The following is a 15,705-nucleotide window of genomic DNA, read 5'->3' as shown; positions in this document are numbered from 1 at the left end:
CTGTACAGTGCTGTAAAAAAATGCATGAAACAATCCCTTCTCTATAAAGATTACAGTCTAATTAAGACAGAGGCTTGGGAATTTAATTTATTTATTAAGAAAATGGTTAAAGTCAATAAGGCTATAAGCAGTATAATCTGGTGTTAAGATTTAAAAGGGTTTTTAGACTGGATTTGAATAATACAAGATGGGAGCATGACACACTGACTCAGGAAGTGTGTTCCAAGCATACAGTGCAGCTAGGTGGAAAGCACAGAGTCAAGAGCTGGCGTAGATAGGAATAGTATAGATGTAATTTGCCTGATGAGCGGAATTCACAAGGAGGGGTGTACGGAGAGATAAGAGGAGAAAGAATGAGTAACTGCAGAGTGGAGGCTCTTGTAGGTGAGAGACAGATATACAAAGACAGATAGGGGCTAATGTAGTGACTTGAGGAGTTATAGGGATCATTTTCAAAAGAATTTACACTCATAAAATTGGGTTTTACATGTAGAAATGCACTTTACCCATGTAAGTGGGCTTTTCAAAATTTCTACAGTATTGTCACAGAATTGACCATAGGTTATTCATGTGTAAGTGCACTATGGGCCAGATATTAAAACCTAAACGTGGGCGTAGATTTGTGCAAGCAACCCGGCGCGCACAAATCTACGCCCAATTTTATAAAATGCGCGCGCATGTTATTAAATCTGGGGTCGGCGCGCGCGCAAGGGGGTGCACACTTGTGCACCTTGTGCGCGCCGAGCCCTAGGGGAGCCCCGATGGCTCTCCCCATTCCCTCCGCCCCCCCCTCCCTTCTCCTACCTAACCTGCCCCCCAGCCCCACCTAAATCACCCCCTACCTTTATTTTATAAGTTGCGCCTCGGTTCCGCCCCCGCCTTGGACTGCCCCACCCATACCCACTCGCCGCCCCTTTTTTCAAGCCCCGGGACATACGCGCGATCTGGGGCTTGCGCACGTCGCCGGGACTATGCATAATAGGCTCGGCGCGCGCAGGAGCGGGTGTAAGAGGGTTACGCATGTATATTACATGCGTAACCTTTTTAAAATCCGCCCCTTTATGTGCAAATATGGTTTTTGAAAATCGCTAGGATAGTATATTACGTTTATCTGCATAAGTCCTTTGAAAATGACCTCCTATATGAGTGGCTTTGGTGAACGATAAACCACGCAGCTGAATTTTGTGGAGAGAGATGGTTCACTGGGAGACCTGTGAAGAGCAGGTTGCAGCAGTCTAAGCGGGAGATGATGAGAGAATGGATACGAGTTCTGGAAGTGTGTTCAGAAGGAAAGGGATGGTTTTGGTGATGTTATAGAGAAAAAAACAACACATTTTGGCAGTTATTTTGGATATGTGAAGAGGACAAAGAGGAATTGAAGATGGCCCCAAGGTACAGGTTGAGCAGACTTAGAGGATGATGGTGTAATCCACAGAAATAGAGAAAGGGGGGGAGGGGGAGTGGGTTTGAGTGGAAAGCTAAGGAGTTCTGTCTTGGCCATGCTGAGTTTAAGGTGGCGGTGGGACATCCAGGTAGCAATGTCAGTTAAACAGGCTGATATTTGGGAGTGGATTCCTAATGAAATTACTGACGTGGAGCGGTAAATCTGGGAATTCTCGGCATAAAGATGGCATTGAAAGCATTGAGAAGAGATCAGAGCACCAAGGGAATTAGTATACTGAGCATGGTCCAACTGTTGACATTAGCAGAGTATAAGACCAGGGGTAGGCAGCTCTGGTCCTGGAGTGCCACAAACTGGTTTGGTCCTGGTTTTCAGGACATCCACAATGAATATGCATGAGATAGATCTGCGTGCAATGGAGGCAGTGCTTGCAAATATACCGTATGCATATTCATTGTGGATATCCTAAAAATCTGATCTGGCTGTGGCACTCCAGGACCGACATTGTCGACCCCTGTATGACCATGAAGCAAAAACAAATTCTATACTGTATTTCATCTAAAAGAAATGTCTGCCTTAGATCCAGTCCAGGTCAATCCACAACAACTTGATATTCATATACGTGCACACATACAGACAGAGTTATTTCAAATGAATACATCTGCCTCCTACTCCCACAGTGTTTCCAGGCTTCTCCCACATCGGCTGCTACCTCTTCGCATGATGGATTTTTTTTAAGGAAGGAAGGATATCACTGTCGGTGGGGGGTATTATTTGTTTGTTTATTATATGTAGTGTATACTTGTGCATAGGACCAGGCAGCTTAACCAATATGAATGCTGGCCCTGATGTGTCACAACAAACACAGCTAGATTTAAAATACAAAAGATGGGGGAACTTACATAATGAACAAATGCCTATTCAATGAGTAATAAGTAGGGAAAGTAAACATATATATTTCAAATAAAAGCCTTTAAAATCAAAGAGTTAAACCAAACGGTGCCAGAAGTGTTGTGGTGGGGTAGGTGGAGACCAAGGAAAAACAGAATGCACTGAGTGGAGAAATAAGCCAAATCATGTTTAAACGGAAACACACTTTCTAAATTATAACTTTAAAAGAAATTCTTGTGAAAGCAGGGAAATGGGGAAAGTATATTATTAAGATAAATAACAGCCACACACACAATAGGTTATTCTCACAATACTAAAGCTCATGCTCATGTTCTCTGAGTCATCCAACTCCTCCTAAGGTTCTACCTAACAAAGACAAACTTCTTGCATGTTATATATCTCAGGCTTGTTTTGGGTATTTTTGTTTTTTTAATGGCAAGCCAGGCTTGGGGATTTCAAATTATGCTGGTGCTAGTTGCATTCCCCCATCCACCCCCAGGCTGGTTCAACCAAAATAATAATAAACCCCCAGAAAATCCACAACTCTGAGTGACATAGCACGTCTTCTGTGTTGTTTCAAATGGCAAATGACACAAAACAACATGGCATGCGTTATTGATGCTTTTATGATGTTATCAAATGACAGCACATCCCTAGTCTAAGTGAGCATTTTGGATTGTGCTGTTTATATGAAAGACTTAATTAGAGCATCCATTCATGTATTCATTGTCAACCGTGGAAGAAAGTCTGACTGGGCCATGAGCCCTTTAAGGAAACCTGGAACTTCGTTGCACAGCCTGTGCTTTAGCTGGTAGCATGTGCAAATCCTGTTTGTCTGACCAATTATTTCAGGAAGCAGAGGAAGAGTAGCAGCCTTCGCCTCCCACTTCCCCCTGGCAAAAGCCAAAATAATTTAATTACAAAAAAATAAATAGAAAGCATGACTGGTTTAAATGGTATCCCTGTCATGGCTTTTCTTGTTATGAATGATGGTGTATGTCTGTGCTGCATATGCATGGTGAGCACTCAGTGTTTTGGAACCAGTGGAGGGAAGCTAGGAAGAGGTTGACATCCAGAAAGATTTGCAAGGGAAGTCATGAGTGGGATGATAGTCTGAGATGAAATTAGGATGTGTGTTTAGGTCCCAGGCTTCCATGGAATGTGAAGTTAGCAAGCAAACAAACCAATGCAATAAACTGCATTCAGGAGAATGCAGTTTTACCCGCATGTGAATACACCTTTCCAGGTCAATGCAATAACCTGTGCACTAAAATTCAATAAACAGTTTCTTAATGCACAGGTAAAAAAAAAAAATGTTTAACTTCCGGTGCAGCAAGCTAATGACATGCTAATGCATGCAAGCTGAGCACACATTTTAACTCAGGAGGTGAGGGAGCTGCTACCAGACTTCAGTGTGATAGCCCCCTTTACTGTATGTTACCTTATGCAAGAAGACACAGGAAGCCTATTTCCTACCAGCAAACAAAATTATTATTATTGATGTTAAATAAAGCACTCTTGGTGCACATAGCCAAAGTGTGGGGGAGGATTTGAATACAATAAACCCGGTTCCCAGCATGGTAGCATGTAAAGAGAGACAATCCCAACCCACATGGGAGCTCACCCTGTCTGGGAGTTGCTGTTACTCTATTGCTTTCAATTTCCTTCCCTTGCAAACTATCACCATGGTTGTAAGTAAGGATTGCCTAAAATCAAACTGCAGAGCCCTGTCCCCAATCCATGGCTTTTCTTGTGGATTTGATTTAGAAAAATCAATGGAATCCCCCCTACCCTCCTGGTAAATGACCTCTGCCTTTTCCTCCATTCAATTCTATGTATGTACAGCCCCCATCTCCCAACGCAGCCCCCCCTGATAACTGACAGTCTCAGGTCACTTCTGATCTTTCCTAGGGCTGGAACTTTCACTCCACCCTGGACCAGGAGCAAACCTTCCAGCCTTAGAAAAATGGGAATTATCCCAGCTCACCTTTCTGTATTGGGAGGAAATAGCTAACGCCCTCATTAGAATGGAATTTCCATGTGAAGGTGTTCAATTAAGCGCTCATTTTGTGAATGTAAAATTCCTTCCCGCATCAGCAGTAAGGTTTACATGCAGATAAAGCCATGCATTCTGCTGAACGCACCTTATTGCATCAGCCTGTTTGGGAGGGTAAACCTCGACATATGAAAACGTAGAGAAGGGTGACCAAAGTGGGATTGAACAATTTCCCTATGAAGACAGGCTAAAGAGGTTAGGACGCTTCAGCTTGGAGACGAGACGGCTGAGGGGAGAAATGATAGAGGTCTATAAAATAATGAGTGGAATGGAAGGCGTAAATGTTAATCAGTTGTTTACTCTTTGAAAAAGTACAAAGACCAGGGAACACACAATGAAGTTATTAGGTGATACACTTAAAACTAATAAGAAAAAATATTTTTTTACTCAGCGCATAATTAAGCTCTAGAATTCATTGCCAGAGGATGTGGTGAAAGCTGTTATTATAGCTGCATTTAAAAATGGTTTGGACAAGTTCCTGGAAGAAAAGTCCATTAACCATTATTGACGTGGAGTTGCAGAAATTCACTGCTTATTATTGGGATAAGCAGCTTGGAATCAAGCCAGGTACTTGTGTCCTGGCTTGGCCACTTTTGGAAACAGGATACTGGGCTTGATGGACCTTTGGTCTGACCCAGTAAGACAAGAGAGATGTGTTGACCGGGGCAGGGGGCCGAAACGAAGCCCGACTCTAAATTTTTACCCGAAGCATATCAGTAAGGGGCGCTTGCTTAACTCATGTTTATCTAGCATTGGAAATTTTACTTCTAGTCTGAGGTGGAGTAAAGTTTCCAGCCTCCTTTAAAAATGCTGATTTTACTGGCTTTCCCCCACATTTTAATCAAAATGAAATAGTTTGAGATGGTCCCTGCCTGCAAGTTTGGCTTCCCACAAGCTGCTGTCCTCTCGGACAGCACCAAACCTGCACCAGTCCTTCCTGCATTCCGGCTCCTCCAGAGGACACCCAATGCATCCCCTCTTTCCACTGGCTCCTTCCCTTGCTCTCTCTAAGGCCAAAATCTCAGGTAGAGGGCTGCGGGAGAGAGAGCTGGCAGAGTAGTCCTCTCACCTGCCAGAAACTCCCTCTGCTCCGAGTTTAAATGTGCATTCAGCCTGTGCAGCGCGCACATTTCAACTAAGCCTTTACAGTCAGTGCTTTTTTTTTTCAATTCCTTGTTCTTGTATAGGAGCGTTCAGGGCAGGTTCTCCTTCTCCGGCAGGCTGCCCAACCTAACCCCCCAACGCTGGGAGGAGTTACTTCTCTCTCAGGCAAGGCTCAGGGGGTATTCCGGCTGCAGCACTGGCACTGGAGGCTGCGGAACAGCCGTTCAAGCCACCACAGTGGGCGGAGCTCCGGACCTGCACTGACAGCCAGATGCAATGTCGGCTCCTATTAAAAATGGGGGCTCTTGACTGAGCACCCACTCTCCTAACGCCACCTCTCCTGGGCGTGCAATGCATTATTCAAAAGCGGCCGATGCAATATTATTCACGGAAAGCGGACGCTGACCTTTCAGCACCCGCTTTCTGAATGCACCCATGGCGCCCGCAAGGTGGGCACCATGCAGTATGAAAATTAGGGGGGGTCGCATTAGCAAGGAGGTGCTAGGGTCGCTAGCGTGATCTTAACGCCTCCTTGCTAACGCGAACTCGTGGTTACCGGCGGTCTGCCAGTTATGAAGAGTTCATAACTGCAGAGTAGTTATGAAAACCGACGCCTAGCATATCAGCGTCGGTCTTCAAAGCGGCCACAGAGATTTTTTTCTTCTTTTTTTTTTTACTTTTAAAAAAGTACAGAAAAGCAGTTTTTTTCAGCTTTTCTGTACTTTTTTTCAGTGCGCTCAGCTATTAACGCCTGCTCCAGGCAGGCGTTAATAGCTGAGCGATAAATGTGCGTCTCACGCACATTTATTTTTTTGCATGCGGAGTGAATGAGTAATAGCCTCATTCACATGCATTTGCGTGTGATGAGCGCGAACTCATTCACGTGGCGTCAGACGCTCGTTAAATAGGCGCTAATCCCCCTATTGCATTAGGGGGATTAGCGCCTATTTAACCCACGTCCGACAGCGGGTTAAACAGTATGCTCGGCTGAGTGCACTGTATTGCATTGGCCCCTAAATAAAGGGCCATGCTAAAAAAGATACGCTAGGAATAAATTGTGTGTCCCTAGCGCATCCATGGCATCAGGCACCCAGAAGTGGTGTCTGGGCGCCGGTTAGGCAAACAGACGATCAATTAATGGGCATCCGTTTCCTTAGCCTGACTGCCAGCCAATTTTCTTTTTCATGCTGCTCAAGCAGTATTTTGGGCTTTTTTGTGGCTTCGTACACGGCTCGAGTGCATAAAGACTTAAGGCTTGTTCTTCCCCATGTTTTATAGTAAGGGCCTCACTATTCCTTTTGCTTTATGTTTTCTGGGGAAAGGAAATCTATTGAATATTGCCTTTATTTCTTTTTTTTTAATTTAGCTCTCTTTCACTTTAACATCTTCCTGTCTATTTCTTACATTTTCTTTGATTATCTCTTTCGGTTACACAACTTCACACGCTGTGTGGCAAGAGCCGGGAATGTAGCGCTACAACCGGGCTCAGGTCAAATACTCAGCACAAGCAAGTCTCAGCAATCAAACTTCTTGTAAGCAGACAGAAGCACCTCCGGGGGCTCATTCACTCAGCGAAGGCTCGGCACCTCCTTGAAAAACACTGCAGCCGGAGTAACCTCCCTAGCCAGTGAGACGCTGCATCCAGACGGGCTACCGTATGGATCCAAATCAGCAAAGATCCAAGTTCATGAGCTGTAGCCACGTCACAAGGGCCTGGTTAAGAATCAGAAGAGCAACCGGTCGCCCCGTCCCTGTGTGGTTGAAAAATATAGCACAAAGGGGAACTTTCTCTAGCGTGTCCATGAAAAAGAAGAGACAGAGCCCTTGGGGAAAGGTAGATGCACCTGCATGCTGGGAAAGGGCACTCTGGTTTTGGAAAGAAAAAAATAGAGATTTCTTTTTTTTTTTTTTCCAACTTTGTATGATCCTGTGTGCCCTCAGTTCCTGCATCCGGATATATTAGAAAGCAAGTTCACTGCAGCAATACCTAAAGAGAAAAAGGATTATGTATAAAGTATTAAATCCTCTTCTGGGGCTGCCTCAGGTTTTTTAGTGATAATCCCAAAGGAAAACCTGGTTTCACTATGAACACAAGACTTGCCAAATTGGGTCAGACTGAGGGTCCATCAAGCCCAGCATCCTGTTCCCCACAGCGGCCGATCCAGGTCTCAAGTACCTAGCAGGATTCCAAAGGGTGGATAGTTTCCATGGATTTCCCCAAGTCCACCTAAATAATGGTTTATGGACTTCTACTCCAGGAACTTGTCCAAATCTATTTTTAAATGCAGCTAGACTAACAGCTTTCACCACATCCTCTGGCAATGAATTCCAGAGGTTAATTATACGTTAAATGTACAATTTAGTAACTTCATTGTGTGTCCCCCTTAGCCTTTGTACTTTTTAAAAGAGTAAACAACAGATTAACATTTACTGGTTCCATTCCACTCACTGAAATCCACAGTAAAAAACAAAACAAAAAACAAGGGGGAAGCTAAATCCCCTACTTCTGCTGTCTGCCTGAGAAGCAAAGATGCACACTTCACTCAGTTCTCTTCAAGGAATAAACTCTTCCACCCTTACCGTGTCACAGGGAACAGTTCTACAAACCCAGCTAGCTCATGCCTCCTTCTTGCCTGCTTTTCCATTTATTTTCACTTCTTGCTGGTTCTGCCTTTTTAATGCCAGGCTAAATACAGGCTCTCTTCAGACTTGGAACTAATTATGAGCTCTGGAGAGGATTTTAAAACCTCCGCCAGCCAGGGCTTCTGCCTTTAATTCTTTTCCCCCTTTTCTTGTTTTGCCTGCCACACCTGCACTTGTATACCAGCCTCTACTGAGAAAATATTTAGCCAGGGGGAAATGGGAAAGCACATTTATGCAGATTATTTGAATTCCATTTCTTCTGCATCTGTTTCAGCTGCGGTCGGCAAATATGACCGAACATATTGGCTTCCGAGGAAGGTCCTGCATAGAAGCAGAGGTGCTCAGATGCTGACATCCAGTAAGGGGCATCTCGGCGTAGCAGCTACGATCAAGCAACTCACACGTCAGGCTTCATTTCTGGTAAAATTAGCATTCAAATGCCATTGCACAATCGGGTGGATTAAAATGACAAAGCTGATTTTGGAAATTACGATTTAATTTATTCATTTATAACCAGCAAACTTCAAAGATGGGAAGTTAATGGTGTAGGTGTTTTGTTTGGTTTGGTTTTTTTTTGTTTTTTTTAACGGGGTGGGAAATCCACTTACAATGTCAGAAGTTTTTGCCTGGTGCAAGCAAGATGACCATAGAAAAGTTTAGAATTAGATAAAGAAGTAATGGTTCCCCGTACTGATATATATAATTCTAAGTTGTTTGGCATCCTTGAAGAAAAAAAAAAAGATTTAGGAGATATGGTATGAGCAAAAGCAATGCAACAGAACCAGAATAAGGCAGCTGTCCTGACATCACTATAATTCACCCATCTATTTATATATAACATGTGATTTAAGAACATCATGATTGTCCTCCCTCCCAAAAAAAAAATGCCCACCACCATTCCACGAAGTATCAGAGTATCAGATACTTTATTTGTTATTTTATTCGGATGAAGTCTCTGGAGGTTGTAATACATTTGGGAGTCTGTGAATTCTTGAAAGACCCTCAAGTCATACAACATCTACTGGGTACTTGCCAGATTCTTCTGACTTGGATTGACCACTGTTGGAAACAGGATGCTGGGCTTGATGGACCCTTGGTCTGACTCAGTGTGGCAATTTTATGTTCTTTTTTTTTTTTTTTTTAATCTTGATCCTTTCAAAGGGTGTGACAGGGGAATCAAGACTGCAGTTTGCCTCGGGACCAATACTGGAACTTCCTACTTTGTTTTCTCAAGAAAGAACATAAAAGCGAAGTTGCTTTTGTAAAGTTTTCTAAATAGCTGCAAAATCAATTAAGAACAGCCCCCCCCCCCCCCCCCAAAAAAAAAAAACAAACCCAAAACAAAAGCCACCCTAATTTTCCCAACTATAAACTGGAAGGAGGCGAGGAAAAAAGAGGACACAAGGAATGGAGCAGAGACACGGATCACAGTGGCTGCACATTTATTCCGTACCCAGAGGGCTCAACAACACAAAAACATCACCACCAACATTCCACCGTCTTTATTAGACAGCAGGACTTTTATTGATTTTATTAGGTCCACATTAGAAAACATTTGAACAGAAATGAAACTGTAACCGTGAAATCACCGAACGCCTAACAAAGCAATAAGGAAGCATCAGCGCTGAAGAGAACGAAAATCCCTGGATTCAGTGCTGGGTATATAAAGCAACAACAACAACAGAAAGGGATTTCTGCAACACGTCACGAGGGTGAACATGAAGCAAAGAGCAAGTCAGCATCTTAACAACGTTACAGCCCTGGTATGCACGCCTAGGTAGCAGAATAACCCGGTGCACCAGCCTTCCACGTCCACCCGCCCCTCCCCTCCTACGGTTACCGAGTGGACACCAAAAATGCTCCAGAGAGAAAGAGACACCACTGTATTACAGCGAAGTACCCAAGAGCTGGACTAAGAACCACACCAAATTCCAAGAATCCAAACGTCTAACATATCAATACACTGGAAAAAGTTCCTAAAGGGTCTATTTCTGCTTACAACAGTACAGCAGTTATTAAATTCTACCAAAAGACTTAGCTGTATAAATGTAAACCGAGCACATTTTTTTTTATTCACATAAAAAAAAAAAAAGAAAATCAAAACAATATATTAGCTTACAGAGACTTTCCTGTATCGTAGAGCACAGCAACTGCACAAGTGTCTCGTTTAGAAAGCGTCTATTGAAAAAGTCTTGAGAAAAAAAACAAAACACCCTCAGCTTATTTTCGAAATACAAAGGATTTAGATCTTTTTTTTTTTTTTTTTACAGTTACGAGCCTCAAGAGAGTAAAAAAAAAAAAGTCCCTTTGATGCTGGAAAACTTCGGTTGAGATGGAGGAGAAAGAGGACCTCAAACCTGCAGAGTCCCAGGCCAAGGCTCTCTGCGCTCCGGAGAAGAAGAAGAGCGGAGGGGAGGGGGTGCGGCCATGCCCGCAGAGCCAACGAGTCCCAGATCAAAACCAGAGGAGTTTCTTTGGCTGCTTCGGTTTCCGGAGGGCATCAGCCAGTACCCAATCGACGCATCGGGTCCCATCTTTGCCTCCTGGAACGGGGCAGGCACCAATTGCCCCCCCGGACGGGAGCAGGGCCGGGCTGTCACTTGGCGCTGGTCCGCCTTTGCTCCATGCCGTTGGGGAGGAAGCCGGCGATGATGGGCACCGGCCAGATGAGGGCGGCCACGCTCCACACGATGATGACCAGGGTCATGAAGCAGGCCACCAGCGTGGACTCGACGGGCTTGCGGTTCAGCCTCCAGCCCTGCTCGCCCCGCAGCTCCTCCAGGCTGAAGTCCAGGCAGCAGAAGTCGCGGCGCTCGCCCTGCAGGAAGTGCTGCTGCTGGCCCCGCCGGTGGCCCGCGGGCCGCCGCCCGCAGCCCAGGCACAGCCGCAGCTCCTGCTGCGGGCCGGGCAGGTGCTCGATGAGCAGGGGCGGGGCGGCGCGGGGGTAGGCGGCGGCGTAGGCGGCGCGGCCGGGGCCCCCGGCGGGGGCGAAGAGCAGCAGATCGCAGTGGGAACCGGGCCGGGGTCCGCCCCAGCGCACCAGCAGTGAGGTGAGGAGGGGCAAGCGCTGCACGCTGACATTGCAGGCGGCCCCCCGCTCCTCCGGCTGCAGATCCGCGTCCCGGGGGGAGGAGGAGGAGGAAGGGGTGGGGGCGGTGGCGTTGAGGGGCGGCGGTGGCGACTGCACGCGGAGGTCCCGCCGGCTGGGCGGGGACGGCGACAGGGAGCAGGCAGCGGCCGAGGCGGCGATCGCGGTCAGCAGCGCGCGCAGCAGGGCGGCCCCGGGGCCGGGAGGCGGCGGCATGGCCCTGCCCGGGCTGCGCTTCAGGGTGGAAGAGGAGGCGGGCGCCGCATGCCCTGTGCCCGGGCTCCTGCCGCCCAGCTCCCCCCGGGCTCTCCCCGCGCGCTGCCTCTGCCCTGCACTAACGTCACGGGGCTCTGGCTCTCACTTTTACCGCCTCCATCCCACTTCTTTTTCCCTCCCTCCCCTGGTCTTTGTTGTCGCTACTCATGTCTGGGCGATCGCGTGTTTCCCTCCTCCTCCCCTCCCCGCCCCCTTCCTGCTCTCCCCTCCCCGATTTCCTGGAGATGGCTGGGGCTGGAGGGAGGAGGGGGGTGTCCCGGTGCTCCGGAGCCTGCCGCTCCCCCGCCCCCCTGGCAAGGGCAAAGCTGGCCCGACGAGCGGCAGCAGGGGCGAGGGTGGGGTTGGTGGCGGCGGGAGGACTCCTCGTGCTCTGGGATGGTATCGGAAGCCCCCCCGAGATAGGCGCCTCTCGGTCTCGGGGTGGCTTTCTTACACCTACGAGTAGGTGGCTTTTTCCTTGGGCTTTTCAAGTTGCTTAGAACTGTGTGCACGCCTGGATAGGAACAGGGTTATCAGGATTGGTTTATTACTTGACATTTTTTTTTTTTATATAGTCATTTTTACCCAGCTCTTCCTGAGAGTTTTAAACACAGCAACACCCTTAGGGCCGGCGTCTGTCACTGGCGCTGTCAACGGGGAGCCACTGGACCTGGCCCAGATCGCCCACCGTTTGGCTTCCTCGAGAAAGCCATTCTGCGGTTTCAGGAGTCAATTTGTGATGCAGCTCGGAAGGACGCGTGGAAACCGAGCTTGGTGCTTCACGCTGGCTCCTTGCTGTCTGCATCACGAAGAGCGAGACCCGGGTGCGAAACTTTGAAAAACGGAGCCTCCCTCCTCCCCCGTGTTACACTTCACAGCCTTGCAGCTGGGTTCAGCAGTAAATGCGGTGGCTAACGGAGTCGTTGTGTATTGTCCGCTAAGCCTCCGTGTCTCTATTCTCCTCCCCTCCAATATAAGAGCACAGCACAATTGCTTATTGTGCAGTGATGGCTAAGCCAGGAGGGACGATAAACTGAAAGATAGGCAGATAACCAGTGGGGTTTGTTTTTTTTCGCTGCTGCTGATTTTTATTTTAATGCCCCATTTATCATGAAGGAATAACAACAGTTCTCGGTACCTCTGGGATCTGTGACCTTACAGCTCCCACCTTATTTTGCTCTCTAGGAGCAAGGAGAATAGTTCTGAGGCTGCCGAAAGCACCTGCAGGCTACTCCTAAGTCACAGTTCCCTCTGGGCTACTAATCTCTGCTCTGACTAAATATCAAGATTTCGTTTTCTTCTCTTTCTAAATAGCCCAAGGAATCCATCTCAGTTTTAGAACAGAAATTAGCATAGACAGCATTACATCATTTCTCCAGTAACAATAAATCAGTAATGACCAAAATATGGTAAAGACTTTTAAAATTCTCTTTTTGTATGTTTTACATAAATATAACACCCCCCCCCCCCCTCCCAACATGAATATGGTACATAAGCAAAACAGGTCAAGGAAGTAAATGAACTATCTTGGGATTGTCCATTGGATAGATCGCAGTGCTTTTTTCTTTTTTTTTTTTAGCTAGTATAGTATCATGTTTACAGCTGAACTGCATGAGCTGTTGACGGATGGGAAGAGTAGCCATGTCAGGGAGGCACTGTGGATGGCCAGTAGGAGGCCCCCTAGGAGCTTCTGCTCAAGTAGATTCTTTGGTGCAGTCTAGGACTTTCTTTAAATCCTGTCCTATTGTTTCTTCTTATGCAAGGCGCTAAGCAGGATTGATGGTCCAATCCTGGGTTTATCTAAGGGTTACCAGGCCACTGCTATGAAGAGAAGTATTTAAACCCACAAGGGCAAAGGGGCTTTACAAGAGAAGAATACAATTTCCTGAAGAGTTCTTTTTTTAAATCAAAGGGCCTCACCAAAGATAGTCTGAATAGCCTAACCCAGGCACACTGCACCCCTAGTCCTCCCCACTCTAACTACCTCACCCCTTTTCCCTCCCCAGTAAACACTGGGACATCTGTTCAAATTCCAAACTTGTATTCACTCCACATAACCCAACCCATTTACTCTGATTTTGCAACAGAACAAAAAAACAAACAAACAAAAAAACAACAGTGGAAGAGATAAGCCACAGCTTTCAATAAATTAAAGTATTACTAAACCAAAACTCCCATACCTGTAGAAATGCAGCACTCACCGCGGAGGAGACTTTTCTTTTGTACTCTATTTATTTATTCATTGATGTATTCATTATTTATATCCGCTGCTTATCCCCTCATCAAGCTGTGCCGTGCAAGATGTTCGGGGGATGGGACAGCTGTACTATGCTGCCCCCACCATTTTTAAATATCTCATTCCACCACTCCCAGTTGGATCCTGACCTTGGGGTTATTCATTCTTGCCCGGGGGGGCTGTTCACCATGTACTAAACGCTAATACCCACCACCAGCCCGGGTGCCCCCTATCTGATGGCACCTGAGCGCCCCCATTTTTGTCTTTTTTTTTTGGCTGGTGAGCTGCCGCCAGAAGAGGGACCAGTAACCCCTTACTAGGGCCCGACCCCCTCCCACCCCTGTCTAGGACATCTGTAGGCTTTAATGGCCATCTACATTGAAAATGACCAAAGCTATGTCTGTTAAGCGGATCCCATCCCTCCTAAATAAACTCTCTCTTTGGGATGTTATTTTCCCCTTGCTCTATTTGTGCCTCATTCGGCTCCCTCACATGACTGCTTCTGCGTTCACTTTTTTCCGCCTTTCTCTATTCCTTTTTTTACTCTTGGCCCCCTTCCCATACTAATCATCAACCATGCTTCCTTTTACAGTTATCAACTTTATTGCTCTTTGTGTTACCAAATCATTACCCCCCCCCCCCCCTCCAAATCATTAAAGATAGTTTCAGGCTTAGTTGCACCCTGACCATCTACCAATGCTCAGGCATTAGCCTGTTTCTCTTTCACTCCCCTCCACCACATCCATTTTACAATTGCCTTTTCCTGAGGTTTGCTCAGTCCTTCGCCACCTGATCCCATCCACACTCTTTGTCCATTGTAAAAGGCATGACCTACAATGACCACTTTTAGGGCCAGCGTTCAAAGCTGACCTTTGTTCCCCCCACTCTATTTATTTTATTTATTTATTTATTTATTTATTAAGTTTTATAAATAATGAATCTAAAATAGCACATTCATTTACAATACTGCTCACCCCTCCCAACATTTTTGAACCTGTCCTGTTCCCTGCATCTGCTCAGTTGCGTCTGCCTATGTTCCATCCCCAGATCCGTGGCCAGTGCTTGTGACTCCAATCCTATAACCCCCTTGGTGACTCCCTGCTTGCTATCTCAAGACAGCTTGACAACACTTTCTGGAACTGGAACTGTGAAAGTGCTGTCCCAACTTTGTGTTTAAAATTGGACCCTCTACCAGAGGCCTCAATTTCTAGTCCCCCCACAAGCTGAAATGGACAAAATATTATTTTGTCCCATGACTGTCATAGTAAATACTTTGCATTCACTTTTCTTTCTGTCTGTTTTTGGATCGATACAGCCACATCTCTACCCTACTGTCTTCCCCAAATGCACATCTCTTGCTATCGCTGGACCATGGGTTTTAAAACTAATTTATAGAACAACTGCTGTTCCCTCTAAGCTGTGCCCATGTGTGTGTGTGTGTGTGCATTCACAGATTGTGAACCCTGCGCACCCAGCACAATATATAGTGCCCACAAGAAATCCCAGTAGTATTTGCATGATACTGGCTCGTAGCCCCCAAATTTGAACTTGATTTAATAAAAAGTTGTACCGTAAGAAAATTTGAGGGAAGATTGGATACTACCGTACTAGCTCTAAATGTCCCAAAGTACATGATTAGGAATGCTTCTCCAAATAGTTCCGCCTCAAAGCTATTTCATGCTGTCTGAAGCAGGATCTCCATCCTTTTCCCCCAGATGCTTGTCATTATGGACCTTGAATGCTTCTTCCATTATTTGCTTTATCATGATTGCCCCAGTGGTTGCCCTGATGATGCATTCATTTACTTCTCATGCCATCAATAGAAATGCTTTGCCCCCTTGATCTTTTATGCATCTTTTGAAAAACAATTAAGGCTTGATTTTTTAAAACCAGCCTTACTGAATTGACCTGCTGCATTGAATATGGTTCCACCCAACTTTTGTTATTCATTTTGTTGCTGTTACTGAAATGATTTTTAGCCTTGCACGTTTATAAAACTTTTGCCTGCTTATGTATATCTCATTGTATGG

General features: G+C 46.0%; 1 protein-coding gene across 1 annotated transcript; it reads right to left on the bottom strand.

Moving 5' to 3' along the window:
- Positions 1-9,521: 9,521 nt before the first annotated feature.
- On the bottom strand, positions 9,522-11,567 carry TMEM158 (transmembrane protein 158). Its single transcript, XM_029589601.1, has one exon. The coding sequence runs from the start codon at positions 11,398-11,400 to the stop codon at positions 10,693-10,695; it is 708 nt and encodes a 235-aa protein (XP_029445461.1). The 5' UTR covers positions 11,401-11,567; the 3' UTR covers positions 9,522-10,692.
- Positions 11,568-15,705: the final 4,138 nt, after the last annotated feature.

Source organism: Rhinatrema bivittatum, chromosome 2 (genome assembly GCF_901001135.1).
Source record: "Rhinatrema bivittatum chromosome 2, aRhiBiv1.1, whole genome shotgun sequence".
NCBI lineage: Eukaryota > Metazoa > Chordata > Amphibia > Gymnophiona > Rhinatrematidae > Rhinatrema > Rhinatrema bivittatum.
The sequence above is the reverse complement of the archived record's forward strand: the minus strand, read 5'-3'. Positions and strand labels throughout refer to the sequence as shown.

What these genes read in the sequence shown, in the direction of transcription:
- TMEM158 (XM_029589601.1), bottom strand. Translation starts at nt 11,400, where the DNA reads ATGCCGCCGCCTCCCGGCCCCGGGGCCGCCCTGCTGCGCGCGCTGCTG.